Here is a 20,697-nt window from a genome sequence, read left to right as displayed (position 1 = left end):
CGTTTAATGTCATTTTTACTTTCGTTTTAATTTTGAATTTTCAACAGTGAACTTTGACCCTTTTACTCATAGGGAATAGATATTTTTTTTCTCTCTCCCACATCAATCCTGCACATTTCTAATTTCAATTTTACGCCATATATTTTACGATATCATTTTTATATTATTTATTTATTTATTTATATATAAAAGAAACATATTCAGAAATTGACAATCGCATAAACCAAGCAGCAACCAAATACACACATATTCTTTGTTATGGGAAATGTTTTTAATTAAAATGTATGCAAGTGTAAGTCACAGGTGCACAGCTGTTTGGAATAAACATAGTAATTATATATAATAAAGAATGTCTTCTCGTTCATTGCAATTATTTTTCGTTTATAACATGATTATATATGATCATAGTGATTATTCACTGGTTATTAGTTTATTTCAATGTCATCCGTTTATTTTAGTGTTGTGTGTAATGATCAGGGCCTGAGTTTTGTTGAATTTTTAATGTTTCTTGTAAACATCTGCAATTTGGAAAGCTCAGATGTAGTCCAAAAAAGAACGCCCTCTCGCGGCCATCCTTGAGAACGCAATGTGATGACGTTTCTCCTGCGACACAGGACGCTGGCTTCAGCCGACAGCCACGCGCCACCAGCAGCCACCACCACAGCAGTGGACCTTGTTATGACCACTTGTGCTGTAAAGGAGCGTTTACCGAGTGTTTTTGAAAGCGAGTTGCTCAAAGCCCGCTAAAGACTGAGTTTAGAGGGACACGTAGGGGCAGAGGAGAGAGCGGGAACCTTTTCCTGTTTCTGTGTGAAGGCTGTGGGTGTGTGTGTGTGTGTGAGAGAGAGAAAGTGTATGTGTGTCAGGTCCACAGGAGCACTGCCATGTAGCTGGGGCTGAAGAATGAGCGGCCAGCACACAACAGCAGATTCGACAGAAGACCACACGGTCCAGCAGGAGAATGAACTAGAAGCCCTCGCCTCTATCTTTGGAGATGACTTCAAGGATCTGCGGAACAAGGACCCGTGGAAGGTAGCTAGAGCTGTTAGCATCGCTTTGGAGTTAGCTAGTGATGTGTAGAAGTTTGACAACAAACAAGTATATTACCATACATATTAACGGCATCCAAACGGCTGCCTTTCAGGTCAAAAGGCCGCCGGAGGTGCACCTCTGTCTGAGGCCCAACGGACTAAACAATGGACAGGAATGCTACGCGACCGTGGACTTGCAGGTCAAATGTCCCCCCACGTACCCAGACGTGTGAGTACAGACCCTCTGATTACAGTTTCTGCACCTTCACAGCGTGGCCTCCATGCTCATAGTGGACAGCTGCTCTCTGAAAACTGAGCTGTTTATTTCACTGTAATAAAAGTACAAAATCTGCAGATGCTCATGTCAGAGAAGACTGCAGCATATGTCATTAAATGCCTTAGTAAGCAACAGGTGACAGACTGTTAAGGGAAGTGCACATGTCTGCCAAACGTTTTTGGTTCGTGCATCTGCACACTTGTGTTATTCACAACTTGGTTGTCAAAAATGGTAGGTATATATAGGTATTAATTATATTGATATCATGTCATACCCATTCTTAATAAGATCGTTCTCACAGCAGTGACAATAATGTCAGATTATGCTTTGTACGTATAGACAGGAGGTTGATTGGAATATTATGTTAACATCATAATCAAAGCAATGTCATATTTAATAAATTTTTAATGTTTATTTGGATGGGACATTTCACATTAATGCCCATCGGTATGGTATAACTGCACCGCAGTCTCTTGGTACAATACAAAAAAAATAAACAACAATACGTACAACAGTACAATCTGAGATGAGAAAAAATACTGTATAGTCGCAATAAATATTGTATAAAGTGTACATTTTAAAGTGCTGTTATTATGTATAAAATGTAGAGTATGATACAAACAAGAAAACAATCAATCACTCTAGTGACAAGTAGACAAGCAAAGTACTGTACGTGTATGTGTACATATGTATAAGCATGGCACAGTAACAATGAATTAGAGATGAGAACAGAACAAAAAGCCAGGCAGTTTAACTTATACAGAATAAGTCATATTTTTGGTGTCCATGTACAATAATACTAGAGCTGCCATTAAGAGTTATTTTCATAACCTATTAATCTCTCTCGATTAATTGAATACTTTTTTGGTCCATAAAATGTCAGTGAATGTCGATCTGTGTTTATTCAGTTTTGAATAATTAATTTAGTCAGCTCTCATTGCTGACCAAGTGCAACATCTGTCAAATCATTTACAGATCAGATCAGTTGTTTATATTTTTTATTTATTTCCTAAGTAAATATTAAGTTATATTTTATTGTACCTGTTGTTACCCTACATGCCTGTTGGTAATCCACTAGTATAGATTCAGTGTGGAGCTCTAAAAGTCATTTAAGTGTTTAGAGATGATCTAGTCTTGCATCTGTATAACGTAACGTAATATCTTGGGACACCAACAGGCCTCCGGAGCTGGAGCTGAAGAATGCCAAAGGCCTCTCAAATGAAAATCTCCAGAACCTGAAGAGTGAACTCTCAAAGCTGGCAGCGGTGCGATGTGGAGAGGTGAGGAGAAGCACTTACCCACTCACAAACAGACACAGTATGTGCTGTAAGTAAGACTGTTCGTCCTCTGTACCTCTCTGTCCAGGTGATGATTTACGAGCTCGCGGATCATATCCAGGGTTTCCTGAGTGAGCACAACAAGCCTCCACCAAGCTCCTTCCATGAGGAGATGCTGAAGAACCAACGGAAGCAGCAGGAGAAACAAGCGATGGAGGAGCAGCGGAAGATAGACCAGCAACGCAGACAGGAGGAGGAGATGGTGAGGAATTGTTTTGTTATGCGTTCATTTGGTTTGTCAGGCTTATTCACACAGAATCTAGCATTTACTTAACTTAAACCACATTATTGAAACTGTCACTCTGAATCAGAAGCACAGTACATGAGCTAATTTGTTAAACAAAGTAAATGTACTGTGAAATATTAATATTGCAGAATAATATATTTATAATTCCCATTTAATACTAAAATTAACTAAAAGTTAATTGCTCTCTTACTGATCTCCTGAATTTGTTAAATCCCCACAGCTGATAAAAGTGATGAGGTACAGGATGTTAACTGTGGCATTTTTTTTTTATCCTTCAAAGGAGAAAGAGATTATGGCTGTAATCCAAAGAAGAGAGGAAGAGAAGCGAGAAGAAAAGAGAAGAAAGGAAATAGCAAAACAGGTAACTGAGCCACGCAATTTCCCCCATTAAAGGAGCAGTAAAACTCAGTGTTTTTGTTATAATGTCCCCTCTCTGTGGTGTTAATGTTCATAGGAGCGACTTGAGACCATGGAGCAGCCACTCGCTGCTAACAGTTCTCTGTTAGGGAAGAGCCCGCCAAGCCCAGGGGCAGCGCCATTTGAAGGGAGTGAAGCTAGAAAAGGAGTTGGTAACCGCCGTCGGACTACCTCGAGCACACGCCACAGGTTCACAGCTATGACTGAGCACATTCCACATACAAGGCAAAACGTCTCATGGCCAATGAAGCCTTATAATAACAAACAAGAGTTGAACTTTGAGTTGAATTTGTTTCACCAGACGTGACACGTTTAATGAAGACAACCATCGCTCTCAAGAGGTCCTTCACTTCAACAGCAGCACTTTTGGAGAGCTTGCTGTTCACAGGGGGAAAAGTTTAGGTGAGTGCTGTTTTAGGTGATGCACTTCTAATTAGTGCAAAATGGCTTTTATTACCCCATTAAGCTGTTGGGTACATTTGTGTCTGTGTTAATGTCCCTGTCAGGTGAAAGCGAGAGGCTTGGCCGTAGCACTTATTATGGATTTGAGGCAAACTCTGGAGACTTTGCAGTGATCTATGAGTGGTCGCTGTGCTGGAACAAGAAGATGGGCAAGTTTTTCACCAGCCAAGAGAGAGGAAAGATTGACAATTGTAAAAAACAGGCAAGTGATAAACACAGCAAAACCATATGTATTGTATTTGACTGAAACTAACACACATAACTATAACTTAAATTCCTGTGTAGATCCATGGGGCTGAAAATGAGTTTAACTCCCTCCTGAGACTGGATCACCCAAACTTGGTGCGCTACATGGCGCTGAGCTATGCCGAGAGGGAAGACTGCCTTGTGATTGATCTACTGGTGGAGCATATTCCTGGGGTCAACTTGAACCAAAACCTGATCGGCAACAACCCGGTCCCTCTGGATAAACTCCGCCATTACACATCCCAGCTGTTGGCCGTACTTGACTACCTTCACTCCAACTCTGTAGTGCACAAGCAGCTTGGCGCTTCCAGTGTGCTGTTGGACTCTGGGGACAACGTTCGGCTAACCGATTACAGCTTGTCGAAGAGATTCGCTGATATCTGCAAAGAGGACATTTTTGAGCAAGCCCATGTTCGCTTCACAGAGGGTACCGTGATGCCGACAAAGATGGGCAAGAAAGGCGACGTGTGGAACCTTGGGCTGATGCTGCTCGCACTGAGTCAAGGGAAAGAAGTGAAGGACTATCCAGTGACGGTGCCCGCCTCACTGCCTGCTGATTTCCAGGACTTCCTCCACAAGTATGTACAGGCAGACAACTTAACTACTTTAGCAGAGTTTATTTACTGTAAATCATCTGCTGTGTGTTTGATGTGTGCTGAAGACTTTCCCAGAACTTAGTGTTGCTTGTTTTTCATGTAGCCCATTCCAGAGTTGTGAATATGTATTTTTAAATGTTTATGAAAGTCTCAACACAATTTCAGTTGGATGAAGCTAGTAATTATTCACTTGATTAACCAGTTGAGCTAGTAATTATATACAATTATGTGTTGTAGTATACTATAGCCCTCAAAATGTCTATGTCTGCATTTTCATTACAAATTATTGTCTGGATTAACTGAACAGGTTGGTGTAAAATAGTGTTTCCCAAATCTCAAAATAATGACGTCCCCAAATATTTAGTTTTGTCCAGATTAGAACCCAATTTAGATTACTGTCATAGAGGAGCAAATAAACTAGGAGATGTTCTCATTGATATTCAATGAACCACAATAACTGACACAAAAGAACATAAAACATGCACATGTTTGGGACTTAATTAAAGGACAATTATAAATAAATGAGTCCTTTATCAGTCCCAATTTGTACATTTTTGAAAACTGTTGATTGTTTTAATAATAGTTGCAGCTACAGACTCTGATACTCTCTGCAGAGGACAGTACCTCAGCAGAGACAGTGAGTAACTATAATTTACAAGTTTGCTTCCTTACATTTTCTGCCTGCATGCTAACATTTCTGGCATTTCTTAAGCTCATGACAAGAGGCTTTGTTGTTCAACAAACTAACGTTTTGGATTCATGCAGTTCATCAGGTGTTTTACTTGTTTTATATTGCCTGCAGCAACAAGCAACACGTGATTACATAAGAACAGACTGTACTTTTCCAGCTTAGTGCCAGAGCTCCCAGTTAACGTCGTTTGTACTATTTGTGTCGCTATGCTATAGGTGTGTGTGTATCAATGATGCTGAGCGCTGGACGCCCCTGCAGCTCTTGGACCACTCCTTCCTCAAGCCTCCATCACCCAAAAACCTGCCACAGTCCAACGATGCCAGCCCAGAAGGTGAACCACACACCTGCATTCACAATAGAAATACCTTTGAAATTGGGTCCTGCCTTGAGGCAACAAGCAAGCAGAGCAATATTCGTCTGCAATCAGGATTAGTAGTTGAGTTGACTCCATTTACAAATGAAGCATTTGTAAAGATAATTTGACAAAAGCAATAGGCCAGTGATAAAGATGTTGTATGCATGTTTGTTTAAAAAAAACCCTAATAGTTGGCTTTACCCTTCAGATCTTGCTGAGGACTTTGCCTCATCGGTCATCCCACGAAGTCACATCCTCAATGCTCCATTTATATCTGGCGTGCAGAGGCAGTTTTCACGCTACTTTAGTGAGTTTGAGGAGCTGCAGCTTCTGGGAAAAGGAGCCTTTGGTGCGGTGATAAAGGTACCTCCCACTGTGTCCTACAGTAGCTTTATTGTGACACGACGTGTCACCCAGTGTCCACATTGTTAAGCTCTCTCTCTGTTGCTTCTCAGGTTCAGAACAACCTGGACGGCTGTAACTACGCTGTGAAGCAGATCCAGGTCAACCCAGCCTGCAAGCAGTTCAGACGGATCAAAGGCGAGGTGACGCTGCTCTCGCGTCTCAACCATGAGAACATCGTCCGCTATTACAACGCATGGATCGAGCGCCACGAGAAGCCCTCCACAGGTCTGCTGAGCAGCACCGACAGCTCCGAGCCTCCGAGTACAGATGACAACATTCCTCGAGGCAGAGGTCATCCACCGAAGCGTCGGAATGAGCTCGGCTTCCTCGACAACGTGGAGGACAACGCGCCGCCTCCAGCGCTGTCGAGCTCTGTAGAGTGGTCCACCTCCATTGAGAAGTCCTCCAGTGCCATGTGTAGTAGACACCAATCAAGCGATGATGAGGATGATGATGAAGAAGATGTGTTTGGGGCCTCTTTTTTGTAAGTTTTCTTTGGTCAGTGGCAAAGCTTTTCTCCTGCTCAGTGGACTACTTATTTTTTTTTTCTTCTTCATTTAGACCATCGGATAGTGACTCGGGAAGTGATATCATCTTTGATAACGGTGATGAAAGCATAGACGAGATGTCACAGGTTTGAACAATGACGCTTTATTATTATTTTTCATCCTCTGTTTTGCCTTTGGTAGAATTTGCATTTGACATTTTGTCTCTTTCCAGCTTGACCCGAGCAAAAGAACAGCGACTGACACAACAGAGAGCTCAGACTTGGATCAACCCCCCCGCATAGCGCATTACTTGTACATACAAGTAAGCTTCACCTCCATGAGCCGTTATTTTTTTTATTTTTTTTACCACTGGAGGTCCCTATTTCTACAGGAAACTCTTGTTCTCTCTTCCCCTTAGATGGAATACTGTGAAAAAAGCACTTTAAGAGACACCATAGATCATGGCCTGTATCAGGACCAGAATCGGTTATGGAGGCTGTTTAGGGAAATCCTGGATGGCCTCGCATACATCCATGAGCAGGTACAGTATATACGAGTTACATACATTTATCAAGGGAAGAAGCGCCCTTTTAATGACTCACTTCTTTCCACAAAGGGGATGATTCACAGGGATTTGAAGCCTGTCAACATCTTCCTCGACTCGCAGGACCATGTGAAAATTGGAGATTTTGGCCTGGCGACAGATCATCCTGCTAATGTGGTATGCACTGACTCATGGTGTAGAGTTAATGTGAAGGAGTTTATACAAAGTATTTGCTGCTTTATAAAAGACACATAAAGCCAGTGATTTAAGATTTTATGAACCCATGAAGAAACTGTGTTTGTCTCTCAGGCTGCAGGTAAAATTGAAGTCGAGGAGATTGGGTCTGCAGTGATGCCCAAACTGGACCCAACAGGTACACAGTTTGAACATATTCACACAACAGCGACCACTGATGACTGGTGTCTCATATTCAACACTTGGTGTTTCTTTCTTGTCACTGTCTCCAGGTAACATGACCGGCATGGTTGGCACTGCGCTCTACGTCAGTCCGGAGGTTCAAGGAAATACTAAAGCTACCTACAATCAAGTGAGAATTTGACTTTTTTTGCTCTGTTTCAAACTATAACCACAGAGTTGTCTGGCTAAATACTGAAGAATTTTACAGTGTACATTTATCTGGCTCTTGGATGAGAGGCTGACTCAGTTTGTTTTGACATGGTGTACCTTTGTGTTTGTGCAATTTGTGTTTTTCCTTGTTGGCTCACCACACCACCTTAAGTTTATAATGATTGTTTTGTCCTCAGAAAGTTGACCTGTTCAGCTTGGGAATCATCCTCTTTGAGATGACCTACAGGCCGATGGTCACTGGGGCTGAGCGCATCTCTGTCCTGAGCCAGCTGCGTGTTGTATGTCCATATTCACATCTGGCACTTATTTATGATGTTTGGGGCTTTGAAACTTGCCTAATCTCTTTTTTGCTCTGCAGGAGCCAATCGTCTTCCCTGAGGACTATACAGCGTATGAGCAAGGAACACAGGTGACAATGGCTGGAGCACACAGCTGATATGCATCTTGTATTTCAGTCTAATAGCTCTTTTTTTGTGTCTGTCAGAGGAAAGTGATACAGTGGCTGTTAACCCATGATCCAGCTCTGCGGCCCACCACCCAGGAGCTGCTCAAGAGTGAACTGCTGCCTCCGTCTCAGATGCAGGAGTCGGAGCTGCACGAGGTGCTGCAGCACACCATGGCCAACATCAACGGCAAGGCCTACCGCACCATGGTGGGCCAGCTGTTCACTCAGAATACCACACCGGTCATGGATTACACCTACGACATAGACCTGCATAAGGTATGGCTGTGTTTTGTGTTCACCATGCCTTCGATAGTGGATTTAGTTTTTGTAGCTTTTTTTTCAACCTTTACTGCACATTTTAAGTGTTATTATTGGGATTTCTCAACAGTTGGGTAAAAATCAGAATCAGAATCTGTTTTATTGCTAAAGCTGCAATGTGTAACTTTCAGATTTCTTTTGTGTGTGTGTGTGTGGGAAAATTTCTGGGCAGCAAATTTCAATAAAGATGAAAGCTTATTAAATTTAGAAAAGCGATTACAGAATGAGCAAAAAGAGACAATGCAATATAATATATATACATATATAGTGGAACTACAGTATATACAATATGACCATCTGTGTAGGACATGTACAGTATAGGTGTTGCAGAATAGTACAGATGTACAAGGGGTGTGGATGTGTAATGCGGCTAAAGCAGAGGGGAAGAAGCTCTGCCTATGGATTATGACATAGAGTGAAGTGTGTCACAGGAATATTTCCAATGCTGCTTGTGTTTGTGTTTATGGATGGGCAACTGTAGAACATAACAGGGTACCAATCTGAGATGATTACATCCCAACGTTTCCCTTTTCTGCCTTTAGATGTCACTGCAGACACATGAATGGTTGCTCCAGCGAGTCCTAGCTCCTTCTTTCATGCGGTCTGTACAGAGCAGACCAGGAGAAGGCCTGTTTGTGCTTAATCAAAGTCTTCTGATCCCTTACAGAGGTTGTTTGTTTGGTTTCCCTCCAGGGTAGCTTCAGCTTCAGTGGTGCCAAATTGCAGCAGCATGTGTATGAAACAATCACCAGGATCTTCAAGAAGCATGGTGAGTACACTATGCTTGTTTAGTGTGAACGTGAGCTTTTGTCGACTCTCCCGTGCAAACCACTTGGACTCCTGACCCGCTCTAAGCCAGTTTTTCAGGACCCCAACATCTGCTATAGTGAGTGGCAGCTGAACAATACACACACTGTTGGGGTGGTTTAGATTCTGTGCAGGTGTGCGTGCTATCTGTGTGCACTCTGATGACGTCCAGCTGTACTTATGTATTTAGGATCGCTTGGTATCTGCTCACACGCATCAGTTCTTTTCAGTGTTACGTTATCGTATGCATATGTTGCAGTGATGCGCAGTGTTTATCATCAGGTGCAGTCCGTCTCCAGACACCGCTGCTCCTCCCCAGGAACAGGAAGTTGTATGATGGCAGTGAGCCGGCCTGCTTCATGGACCACAGCGGAATGCTGGTTACGCTGCCCTATGACCTTCGCGTGAGCAACGCGCACACACACACACACACACACGGGTGTGCGTGTCTACACTTGCACACAAACACTAATTATCCCAACTATTTGCATCAGCAAAAGCAAACGCACCCATAGTGTGAGGCTGCAATCAGCAGCCACCTTGAGATCCTGCTACCTCAGGAAACCCAGAGGACTTAATGGCTGTTTCCACACTGTGATTGATTACAGGCTGGTATGCGCTGACTTCACTGTCATTATACAAGCATACCCAGCGTCTCGATTCTCTTTTCACCTTAGATGCCGTTTGCCAGATTCATCGCCCGCAACAATGTAACTCACCTGAAAAGGTAAACTTCTGTGATTCAACACCTACTTGTGCAAACGATGCTTTATTTAGTTCATTTGTAAAATAGTTCATTTGTCATTTAGCTCTTTTCTTTCTCTGAAAACAAGTTAAGAAAACAGTTTATTTTCATGCTATTCACTTATTGGTAGCTTGTAATTGCTATGTGTATCTTTAATTGGGTTGAGTAGGATAGTATAATATATATTAAGAATTAAGAATATTAAGTGCTATGTTCATTGAATACATTTAAAATTGTTTATCTTAATCTTCATCACCTGTAGGGCTGGTGCACTGTTAATTTGATTAACTATGGCATACCCATAGTGCTGTTTTTTGACTAGCATGTACAAAATCTCAAAAAAAGTAAATAAACTCTAGTTGTGAGTGTGTTTTGAGTCGAGTAAATACCCAGATCAAAATCCCTCCAACGGAAGTGATCCATGTTCCATGTTTCTTGGAAAACCTGACTCAACTCGCATGTAACTTAAATATTTGTGTGTTTCTCTTCGTCTTGCTCTAGGTATAGCATCGAGCGTGTGTTCCGCCCCAGGAAGCTGGATCGCGCGCACCCGAGGGAGCTTCTGGAGTGTGCCTTTGACATCATCACACCCGTCACCAACAGCTTGCTCCCTGATGCCGAGATCATTTACACCATCTCTGAAATAGTTCAGGAATTCCCTGCACTCCAGGTTACACACATATGTGAACTGTCTGTTTTTTTGTTACACGATGCAGTGAGCTGAGACGGTGTGCTTATGTGGAGTCACAGAACAGTGTATTTATGAGCTGGATGCATCGCTGTTATTTCCCACAGATGCCATTATTGTAACCTGTGCCGCTGTTGTTTTTTCCTCTCTTGGCTTCCCACTCACATTCCTCACATACCAAAGCATGTGTAACCCTGACAGATTTACACTGAGTGAATCTGTTATGTGCAGCTCTGTTCACTTCCTTCCTGCCCTTCCAGTACAATCCATTTCCTGTCCACACATTCTAATGCTGCGTCAGTCTCCAGATGCAGAATTCCTGTGCATGTCGCATTGAACCCAGTCAACCTTGAGTCTGTTCTGTACTTCATCCGTCAAAGATCCTCTCTCCGCCACCCAGCTCTTTGTGTGAAAGCTTTTAAGAATATGGGAGTCAGACAGAATGAGAGGGCAGCCGGACACGGCCGTCATTATTCACTGAGACACTCATTGTACAGTAGTGCTTTCAGTTCCGACAGTAATTGCAGCCGAGAGGGTCAAAGGTGTGTTTGTGTGTGTTTTGTGCCCACAGGAGAGAAACTATAACATTTACCTGAACCACACCAGTCTGTTGAAGGCCATCCTGCTCCACAGTGGAGTCCCTGAAGACAAACTGAGCCAGGCCTCTAGCATTCTGTGTGACGCTATGGTCAGTGCAGGTCACATGTGGATCACAGATGTTATTTGCATTGCATGTTTACATATACAGTGGTGTTTTTCCCAAATATGGTTGTGAAACATTTCTACTGCCGTATTTTCTTCAGAGTGAAAAGCTGACCAGACGTGAGGTGGAGGCAAAGTTCTGCAACTTATCATTGTCAACCAACAGCGTATGTGAGAGCAATCGGTCCCACAGCAATCCACTTACGTTCTCGATCAATAATCATTGACCTCTCCCCCCTCCTCTGTTTTGTCCAGTTGCAGATACTGTACAAGTACATAGAACTGAAGGGAAACCTGCAGGACCTGGTGCCACTTCTGACACCGCTCACCAAGCACAAGATGGCTGTCACCCAGCTGGCCAAGCAGGGCCTCAAGGACCTGGAGGAGCTCACTGTGCTCCTGTGTAAACTGGGAGTAAAACTGCAGGTGATTAAAACATTTCCTTGATTAGAGGTTAAAAAGCGGAGCCAATATTTGAATTTTCTTTCTTCTTTTTTTTTTTAAAGTTATTGTTTGCCCTCTGTAGGTGGTGGTCAATTTGGGTTTAGTATACAAGGTGCAGCACCACAGTGGAGTCATCTTCCAGTTTGTGGCTTTTATAAGGAAACGCAAACGAACTGTACCAGATATTGTGGCGGCCGGAGGACGTTACGACCACTTGGTAGGTGTATTTGCATTACACATGCTATCACTAATACATAAACTGAATTTAAGTCCTGTAGACAGAAATCAGCAGATATCATTCTGTGTATTATTTTCCTTCCAGATGTGCATGCACTGTATGTGAACCATGTTTTCCTTTTTCTTTTCTTTTTAACAAACAATAGCTGTGATGTATTATTACTATTATTTTGTTTACAATACTGCTACATGATGTAGTATCGGTGATTCAGTGTCCATGGTATGTTTATGTGGTTAGATCGTGGAGTTTCGAGGGCCAGCCTCCACAGTGCCAGTCCCCTCTGCAGTAGGGGCCAGTGTGGCTCTTGACAAAATCTGTGCTGCTATAGCCAACATGGAAGAACAAGTGAGACACGCACACTCACTCACTCACTCACTCACTCTGATTATTGTAATGAAGGAGCAGCAGACATGAGTTTCATATTTAATGATGCCTTATTATCTGCTGCCACACAGCCACTTTTAGAAATAACTATGTTCAGTCTGACTCTTGATGCCATGGCAGCTTCAGAATGTGAAATGATGGATACAAGTATAGACAAATGTGCTAAAATTATTTACAATTAATGCAAATATTTTTTATTTTAAAGTACAATTCACTAATCTTTCACAGTTTTAAGAGTTTTATTATGATTATTTTTTCTATTCTTAAGATGTCAGTGAGCTCCTGTGATGCCCTTGTGGTCCCAGTTGGACATTCGTCGATGTCCAGAGCCATCAGCGTTGTCCAGAAGCTATGGAGCACCGGTCTCTCCGCAGACATCACCTATGATGTCTCACAGGTTAGTGGGTTTCCATCTGGTTTCACATGTCCATCCATCTCCTACCACTTTATCCTCCACCTGAGGGTTGTGGGGGGGCACTGACATAGGGCGAAAGGCAGGGTACACCCTGGACAGATCGCCAATCCATCACAGGGCCACATATAGAGACAAACACCATTCACTCTCACACCTATAGTCATTGTGGAGTGTCCAATTTACCTAATCCCCAAATCTGCATGTTTTTGGACCATGGGAGTAAACTCATCCACACACGGGGAGAACAAATTCCATGCAGAAAGGGCCTTGTTCTGAACCCGGGTCTTCTTGCTGCTAACCACTAACCACTACACCAACCCTCCCCAGGGAATAGAAATAATTAAATCTAATTGGCTTAAAGATGGTGCTACAATTGTGATGGAGGAAGCGTAACTGAAAATATCACACCAGTTGAAATAGAAGGAATAATACAGCAGAAATATGTGACTACTGAAAATTGACCCAAGCCTAAAAATACTTGAGCTAAAGAAAGCAATCCGCCACCACATGGTGTTTCTCTCAGACCTGTGAAAGGGTTTAAAGGGGATGTATGCAGAGCTGCACGCCGCATTAAATCGTTTCAACAGAAGGATTTTACTGAGTTTGTCCACGACAGATTATGTAACTGTGCCCGTGTGTTTATTGCTATTCTAAACTCAGTCCCATTTGCTGAAAAAGTGGGAGTCGATGAATGTAACATGTGATTTCATGGGTGCCCCATTACCCCTCCCACACCCACGCACGGCAGCATTATGTCAGCACTATGATGAAAGTGTCAGAAAAGTGTAATATCCCAGTGAAGGTACTGCAGTTGCGTATGATATGAGCTGTGCTGTGATCTATTAGACACACTTCTATTAAAGTCGTTTGATGAGGTCATGTTTGCCTTAAATCCTTCTATAATGGGAGATCAACCAAGCTGACATCAGCCCCTTCAAAGAAAAAGTTAGTATTCACCGGTCCAGAACTCCAGATACCAAGCTCTTGTCACATTCTTCAAGTTTATGTGACAAACCGATGTCAGACTTGTTTGTGTGAAACACCCTCCCTGGCATACGCAACCCTCCGTCTGCATTTTAATACCCCCCCCCCACCCCACCCCCCTTACTCTTTATAACCTTTTGTTGTTTTTACTTTCCACTTCTGTTCTGCGCGTCAGTCGTTGCTTTAATAGTCTTCATTGTCTTTTGTTCTGGCACAGGACAGAATGTGATTGGCTGCCTTCCTTTACCTTAAATCCTGAGAAGCAATTAGGAAGGGTTTGGTTTGGCTGAAAACAAGCAGTATTAACTTCTAGAGTTTAGAGACGTGTGTGTGTGTGTGTGTGTGTGTGTGTGTGTGTGTGTGTGTGTGTTTTAGTTTAGGCAGACCAGTGGCAAGTTGTGGGAACGCCTTGTTTGAACCTCCTCATTAGACTTTTTGTTAACACCTTTCACATGCTGGCCTCTTAAAAAGACCAAATCTGCAGCTTTATTTCATCCTCGGGAGACGGTTCCACTCTTTTAGCATTTATTAGCCAAATATGGCAAAAGCTCTACCACATGTGGTCGGCACCACTGGGCTTACAGCCCCAGAGCTGCCTGTTGCCCTACAGGCAGTGACTTCCCTTTCCCTTTGACTAAGTTGTTCTGTCAATGAGAAAAAAGAAGCCAAAAGAACTCACACTAGCACACATACTTGTGGTACGCGGCACAGTTTGCATTAGCGGAGTTGGGCAAAGTAAAAGTAACAAGAATTTGTCTGCAGTAATCAGAGCAGTCACAATCTGAAATGTCCAGATTGGTCTTCAAATTTGATCTTTTTAATCATTACTGTAAGAAATGGTCTGCAAAACTTGGAGTCAGTTCATGAGTTCTCAAAAGTCCAATCCTGAAACTATGGGCAACATTTAACAATCATCCAGACAGGCACATTTGTTTGTTTGTCACTGCTTTGAATCTTTTAAACCCAGTCTGTGTGCGAGTAATTCATCCTTTTGCTGTTTTGTGTGTTCAGTCTCAGGAGGTGTTGCTGGACCACTGCAAAGTGGCAGGCATCACCTGCATGGCCCTGGTGTCTGACAAGGAGGGAAGCTATGTGAAGGTAAGCAGCGGAGTGTTGCTCAGTCTCATCTAGAAATGATTTAACATTTTAAGCTTAAGAGGCCTACAGTAGGACAAACGGAAAACAAATGAACAGCTGTCCTCAATCATAGCATTGCACATTACTGTCATATGCAAAAGGATTTGTGTGACGACGCTTATGTCAAAGTACTTTCATATTTTCAGGTAAAATCCTTTGAGAGGGACAGACAGTCAGAGAAACGGATTCCGGAGTCGGATTTGGTGGACCACATCATTCAGAAATGTCGGACCAAATTCTTTGACGAAAGAAACATAAGGTAAATAAAATGTGGTTTTGTGCTCCGATGTCTGAGAGTGACATAAAAAGGGTTGTTCTTCTCGTAAATGCTGTCGTTGTGCTCCTGCAGAGAAATCCCTGAAAGCATGTCTCTTCAGAACCCCAAAGGATCGCTGCTCAACACCACAGGTACTGTATTCAGCCCCGTCGCCTGTTTAGCAGCTTTGACGGTTTACAGTCGGCTCCTGTGTACTGTAGCAGAAACACAGTCACACCTCTGTTTGCATACAGTTGTGCTGTGACGCCACTGAAGTGCTGCATGTCGTTAAATTATGAGTAATGAATGGGCTATCTAAAAAGTATGACTGATTCGAGTGTTGCATTTATTCGTCTTGCATTTAACTCATTTCTAGTGTGGCAAACAAATGGTAGAGTAAGCTCAAGTGTTATAGTTAACCCCTTTCTGGCGCAGACACTCGGGTAGCCAACGTCTTCAGCAGTCAATGAGGATAGTTTTCAGGCTACGTGCACATTACTATGCTTGCTGTCCTCATTACCCTGGTGTTACAGATTCCAGAAAACAGAAGTTTGAAAACGCTGCTGGCTCCGTTTTTGTGTTTGAAAAATCTTGAGGCTGCATTTTAGTCTGGCTGAGTAGAAACAGAGGTCTTCGGAAACACTGACACTGCTACCCAGATTTGCTTCCTGGTTCTTATTTGCCACGTCTTGGCGATCAGCTTTGAAGGGAAAAGTTAACTTAAAACTTACTTTCAGTTTCACATTATTGCTGTTGTCATGACAGAAGTCCTTTTGTTGGCTTGGGTGTAGATTACTCTTGATGAGGAGCTGTAATGCTGGAAAACTTTCAAAGGGATAGAATATTGAAATGCTCATTTTTGTCTCTCTAGGGTCTTCAGAGCAGCATGGAAGCAGCAGCACCATGAACCTGAATGTGAACATCATCAGTCCTGAGAAAGTTTCCTCCAGTGCTAAACGACGCTATGAGACTCAGGTTGAGACACACACACACACGCTCACACAGAGATTGAAAACATTCAGGTCTTTTTGTGTAACCCGCTCACCATTTTTTAATCTTAATCATACCTAGGTTTTACTTTAAAGAGCATTTGTAATAGACTACATTATATGCACTGTAACTTTGTCTCTTCTTTCCATATCTCTGCATCCGTCTTAACCATTTGAGCATGTATCATTAAAAATAAGGTTGCCTGTAAGTCGGCGCTAGACCAACTGTGTGCTTAGAGTTGCACAGAAATGTTATCATGTTGCTGTTTTCAGTTTGATCATGGCACTTTTCCTATGTTTTTACTTAAACCTTGTTCTCTCTCTCTCTCTCCCAGGTCCATACCAGATTACAGAATCTTGGTAGCACTTTGCAGAACAAGAGCAACGACATCGAGGTCCTGGCGGTAAGTCATTGTGTTTGTTTACTACCCAGTCCCAGCTCGGCTGTTTCTCTTAGCTCTCTCCCAACTTTATCACATCAATTCATGTGTGAAATCACAGCGTGAGGAAAGGCCGTTTGAAAGCTTAAACATCTGAGCAACATCCGCAGCAACCCTGACATAGTTGACTTGCGCTAGAGTCCCCCACCAGAGGTAAGACGACAAAACAATGAGCAGTTAACACGAGGCAGCCCAGTGTGTCTAAAGGAAACGGCTGCTGCATTATGATTATTTGTATTTGTGTTGTAGATTTATGGCAAGATATTCTCAAAGTAAATAATCCCTGCTTGTCCTGTTTTGTTTTTTTACCATTACTGCCACATATTCAGAATTCATTGGTCGTCCATGGTGGGGTTTGGATTGCATCAGAATAGTCACCTTGATCCAGTCAGCGGGTACACATGCTTGTAACGTACTAGAGCACGATAGCATTTCTGTCTTCCAACAATAAACCCAGAACCCCATTACTGGAAATGAGACACGGGAGTACTTTCAGGCTTGCTGAAGATATTGTGAAACTGGAATTATTACAAGTTATGTTCTGATGTTCTGCACTGGCCTGGATAAAGAATTACACAACTTGTTGGACAAGCACGTACAGCATTTGATAGTTGAAGTTGCACAGGGGGAGCGACTATTCCAATGTAAACTGCCTTTTCCTATCAAAATGTGTAATGTGTTTTGTTCTGCGCGGTGGAATTGTCGAGCTGCTCCATTGTGTGTTGATGGAACCCTGCTTGTTTTTGTCACAGGTGGACCTGCAAAAGGAAACGCTGATCAACTTCCTGTCTCTGGAGGTCAGTCCCTCACATGCCTTCATCAAGGACATTTGCAGAGTTAATAAAAGGCTGTATTATAATAAAGGGTTTGAGAGGAGGGGGGTGGCATGGAAAGAATAGCCAATAAAGGTCAGGATCTGAGACAGGAAGAGGGGATCCCGTCTCCTTCCTTACAGTCCCGTCTGACGAGGAGTGCAGTGAGGGAACAGCCTCGCCTGTTATAAGGTTTAACGTTTACTCTGTTAAAATGATTCACGTATGTGTGACGCAGTATGGTTAACAAAATGCACACTAAAGAGGTGTTAATATTCACATTCCAAATTCCTGACTTCACTCATAAAAAAACCCCAGATTCCCTTCAACGTAGGTTAAAAAAAGAACACTAATTGTGGTGAGAAACGCTGAAAAATGCTCTTAACACTGCTGTTATATCATCAAAAGCCTTCACTTTTCAAACGAATGGGTCACATATATCGTCAGCACCCCATAGCAAGTGTCAAAGAAAAAACATTTAGTCAATAAAACACTTGACAATACCTAGAGTATGCAGCCAGGCATGCAGGAGAGGTCTGTTTTGAATATGGTGAAAAAGAAAATGACCCCAAGTCACACAAGCAGCCAAAAATATCAAGAAACCGACTGTAGCTTTGTAGCTTCACTGCTCTGTTACACTTGACATGCAAGGGTTGCAAATGAAAACCTCTATTCATTCCTACAAAATTACAAAGTCTGCTGTTTGACTCTGATGTCAGACTGTGAAAGAAATCACAGCTTGTGTCCATCGGTGAGTTTTTGCACCGAGTAACCGTTCGTGCTCGCGCTCACTGTCGCTTTGACCTCTGCTCTGTTTCCAGTTTGACAACGAAGAGCTGTTCAACAGCAGCGTGAAGACTCTGCTGTCTCGTCTCCCGAAACAGCGCTACCTAAAGTCCATCTGTGACGAGATCCACCATTACAAAGTTATAAAAAGGTGACACATCCTTACCATCCATCCGTCCTTTTTGTTTTTTCACCCACACTCCAGTCTGTCTTGACGTATAACAAGCGACATTAGGTCTCGAGCTGTTGGGCTTTAAACACATTGTGCATAATAGTTTGACAATGTTTTGAATGTAACCAACAGTTGTTCATATTTAATAGTTATGCCACTAGAGTTTTAAATTCCACTTAAACACAAGAGCGAAGAGAAACCTCTTGTTAAAGGCAGCAGCCACTCCAGTGCTCACACTTCAGGTGTAACAGTGACTGTTGTTCAAAGAGGTAGAGGTAGAGCTGTTAGATGGATAACTACTGCCTTGCAAAACATTAAATCCTCCACTGATCTCCTTTCTCGAGGTGAAGGCTTATTGACACTGAGATTTCAGCACAGCAAAGGCAACTCTCTTGGTACAATGATTGTGGATGGAGCCATTAATATTCGTAAGATACTACAACTACTGCAATGTGTTTTATTTTTTTAATCCAAGACTGCGTTGGAGCTTCTGGTGTTGTGATGTTTGTGGATGCAGAATAGAGAGCAGCCCTGTGAGCATGAATGAGATAGTAAAAGAAAAAAAATCCAAGCCTCTCTGGGTTCCCATCTGCTTCTTTGGAGCAGTTGGTTTTAATTTCCTGTCTCTGCTGTGTATTTGATTTGCCATTTAGGGGGGGAAAAAAAAGGTTTTGCTGATAAATGAGCGTCATAGAGGCAACAATGGATATATTCAGCATGTGTTTTTATATGTTTGTTTAGTTGTTTTCATTGAATGTGGGGCACAGGCAATTGAGGCCAGATGAGCGAGCTAAAAAGCTCCATGCAGTCACCTGGCTGCAGAAAGACCATAAACTAGACCGATCCCAGCGGCTTCGCAGTCAGTGAGCTTTCCTGTCAGCCAAAACCACGGTGGGCAAAGCCTGCGTGTGTAACGTGACGACACCAGCACAGGCTGCCGCCTGTCTGGTCACCGACTCCAACACTGTTTTTAACAACACTCGTGAGTCATGAAGTCACGCTGGCTTTAGCCGTGTTCACATCATGTTCGATTTATGGTAGACTTGAGAAATATTGTTACTGACTCATCACGGTTGGTTGTTTGGTTACAAAGTTTGTTGTGTGAGGATTCAAATTCTGAGAACTTTGACAATGGGACACTATTCGATGCGCAGCTGCCATATTTGTTTCTTCTCCCAGTTTCCTGTTTATGACTCGGATTGTGAAATCAAAGCTATTTACAAGTCGAAAAACTCAAAATAAAAAAGAATTGTGACCCTCTTCAGGAGTTACAACACTAAGCCCAAAGCACAGCTTAGGATGATGGATATCCAGTTTGCAGCTCTTTGGTTATCAAACCCATTTTTGGACAACTACATTTTTGACTTTTTCAGTTGTTGGGGTAAGTTTTTTTATTTATCAGCTGAGACGCGGTGTTGTGTTATGTGTTATGTGTTATGTGTTATTTCAGCAGGACCGACCTAACCTACAGAAATACAATATTTTGAAAATCCTCACAGCTGGAATTTTATTGTTGTAATCCTTTTGAAGCCCTTAAAATGATGGATGTTGTCCTCTTGCAGGATGGCTGTGGTCATCTTATACAGCTACAAGGAGGATTACTTCAAGATCCTTCTATGAGAAACTAAGGTGTTCTCCTCCAACGAGAGACTAGAACTTCCCCCCCCCTCAAGGCTCTGTGGACATCCACCGGCTGATTTCGTCATTGAACCCACAGTATCTACTTGAAAACTGGCCGATTTGTACCTCCTCCCTTTGGAAAGTGTGAGCCCAAGAGACATGTTTTTGTTTTTTTTTATATATATTTAACCAAAAGTCTATAACTTTCCCAGAAGAGTCTCCAATGACCTGTGGTCTCATGGAGACCAAAGAACTTGGCCTTAATAGAAATATAGTATTTGAGAAAGGGCTTTTTTACTGAAGAGTACATGTCATAAATACAACATTTCTACATTTCTAATGGGGAGCAATATGTTAGTAGGAATAAATTGCCTTTTCCAACATGCTTTGATTTGATGTTTTTTTTTTTTGGTTTTACATGTAAGTATATTATTATTATTTTCTATAGCACCCTGAAAGTCTATATTTATGGACCTGTGTTTTACATCCTCAAGGTGTGGGAAACTGACCCTGCAGTTTGCTTTGTTCATCCTTCTAGAGAAGATTCCTCACCTATTATTCCATGAGCAAGCTTTGATGGACAAGTCAAAACAACAGCACCTGAGGATGATCCAGGTTTCCACCTCTGGCC

At 42.5% G+C, this 20,697-nt stretch overlaps 1 protein-coding gene across 2 annotated transcripts; it reads left to right on the top strand.

Annotated features, from left to right (window-relative positions):
• Positions 1-816: 816 nt before the first annotated feature.
• eif2ak4 (eukaryotic translation initiation factor 2 alpha kinase 4) lies at positions 817-20,449 on the top strand. 2 transcript variants are annotated; one of them, XM_044047288.1, is made up of 39 exons: positions 817-1,032; positions 1,145-1,260; positions 2,486-2,588; positions 2,674-2,847; positions 3,173-3,253; positions 3,347-3,498; positions 3,611-3,711; positions 3,816-3,973; positions 4,057-4,595; positions 5,520-5,635; positions 5,868-6,022; positions 6,115-6,548; positions 6,626-6,698; positions 6,785-6,874; positions 6,971-7,093; positions 7,169-7,273; positions 7,406-7,469; positions 7,564-7,643; positions 7,861-7,962; positions 8,043-8,093; positions 8,169-8,405; positions 9,141-9,216; positions 9,537-9,658; positions 9,932-9,981; positions 10,501-10,669; positions 11,259-11,375; positions 11,491-11,556; positions 11,645-11,815; positions 11,916-12,050; positions 12,309-12,416; positions 12,724-12,852; positions 14,866-14,952; positions 15,138-15,250; positions 15,341-15,399; positions 16,119-16,222; positions 16,572-16,640; positions 17,429-17,473; positions 18,310-18,425; positions 20,009-20,449. In XM_044047288.1, the coding sequence occupies exons 1-39, from the start codon at positions 904-906 to the stop codon at positions 20,064-20,066; spliced, it is 4,977 nt and encodes a 1,658-aa protein (XP_043903223.1). In that variant the 5' UTR covers positions 817-903; the 3' UTR covers positions 20,067-20,449. The 2 variants fall into 2 exon arrangements, with proteins under 2 accessions (XP_043903223.1, XP_043903224.1); XM_044047289.1 differs by lacking the exons at positions 12,309-12,416; positions 12,724-12,852; positions 14,866-14,952; ... (5 more) ...; positions 18,310-18,425; positions 20,009-20,449 and having other exon boundaries at positions 11,896-12,012.
• Positions 20,450-20,697: the final 248 nt, after the last annotated feature.

Source organism: Solea senegalensis, linkage group LG16 (assembly GCF_019176455.1).
Source record: "Solea senegalensis isolate Sse05_10M linkage group LG16, IFAPA_SoseM_1, whole genome shotgun sequence".
Taxonomy (NCBI): domain Eukaryota; kingdom Metazoa; phylum Chordata; class Actinopteri; order Pleuronectiformes; family Soleidae; genus Solea; species Solea senegalensis.
This window is presented reverse-complemented; position numbering and strand designations above follow the sequence as displayed.

Bases quoted from the DNA above. Each gene is read 5' to 3' on its own strand.
- eif2ak4 (XM_044047288.1), top strand. From the start codon at position 904: ATGAGCGGCCAGCACACAACAGCAGATTCGACAGAAGACCACACGGTC. The intron at 8,094-8,168 runs GTGACAATGGCT...TGTGTCTGTCAG, and splicing joins CGTATGAGCAAGGAACACAG to AGGAAAGTGATACAGTGGCT. The intron at 15,400-16,118 runs GTACTGTATTCA...TTGTCTCTCTAG, and splicing joins ATCGCTGCTCAACACCACAG to GGTCTTCAGAGCAGCATGGA.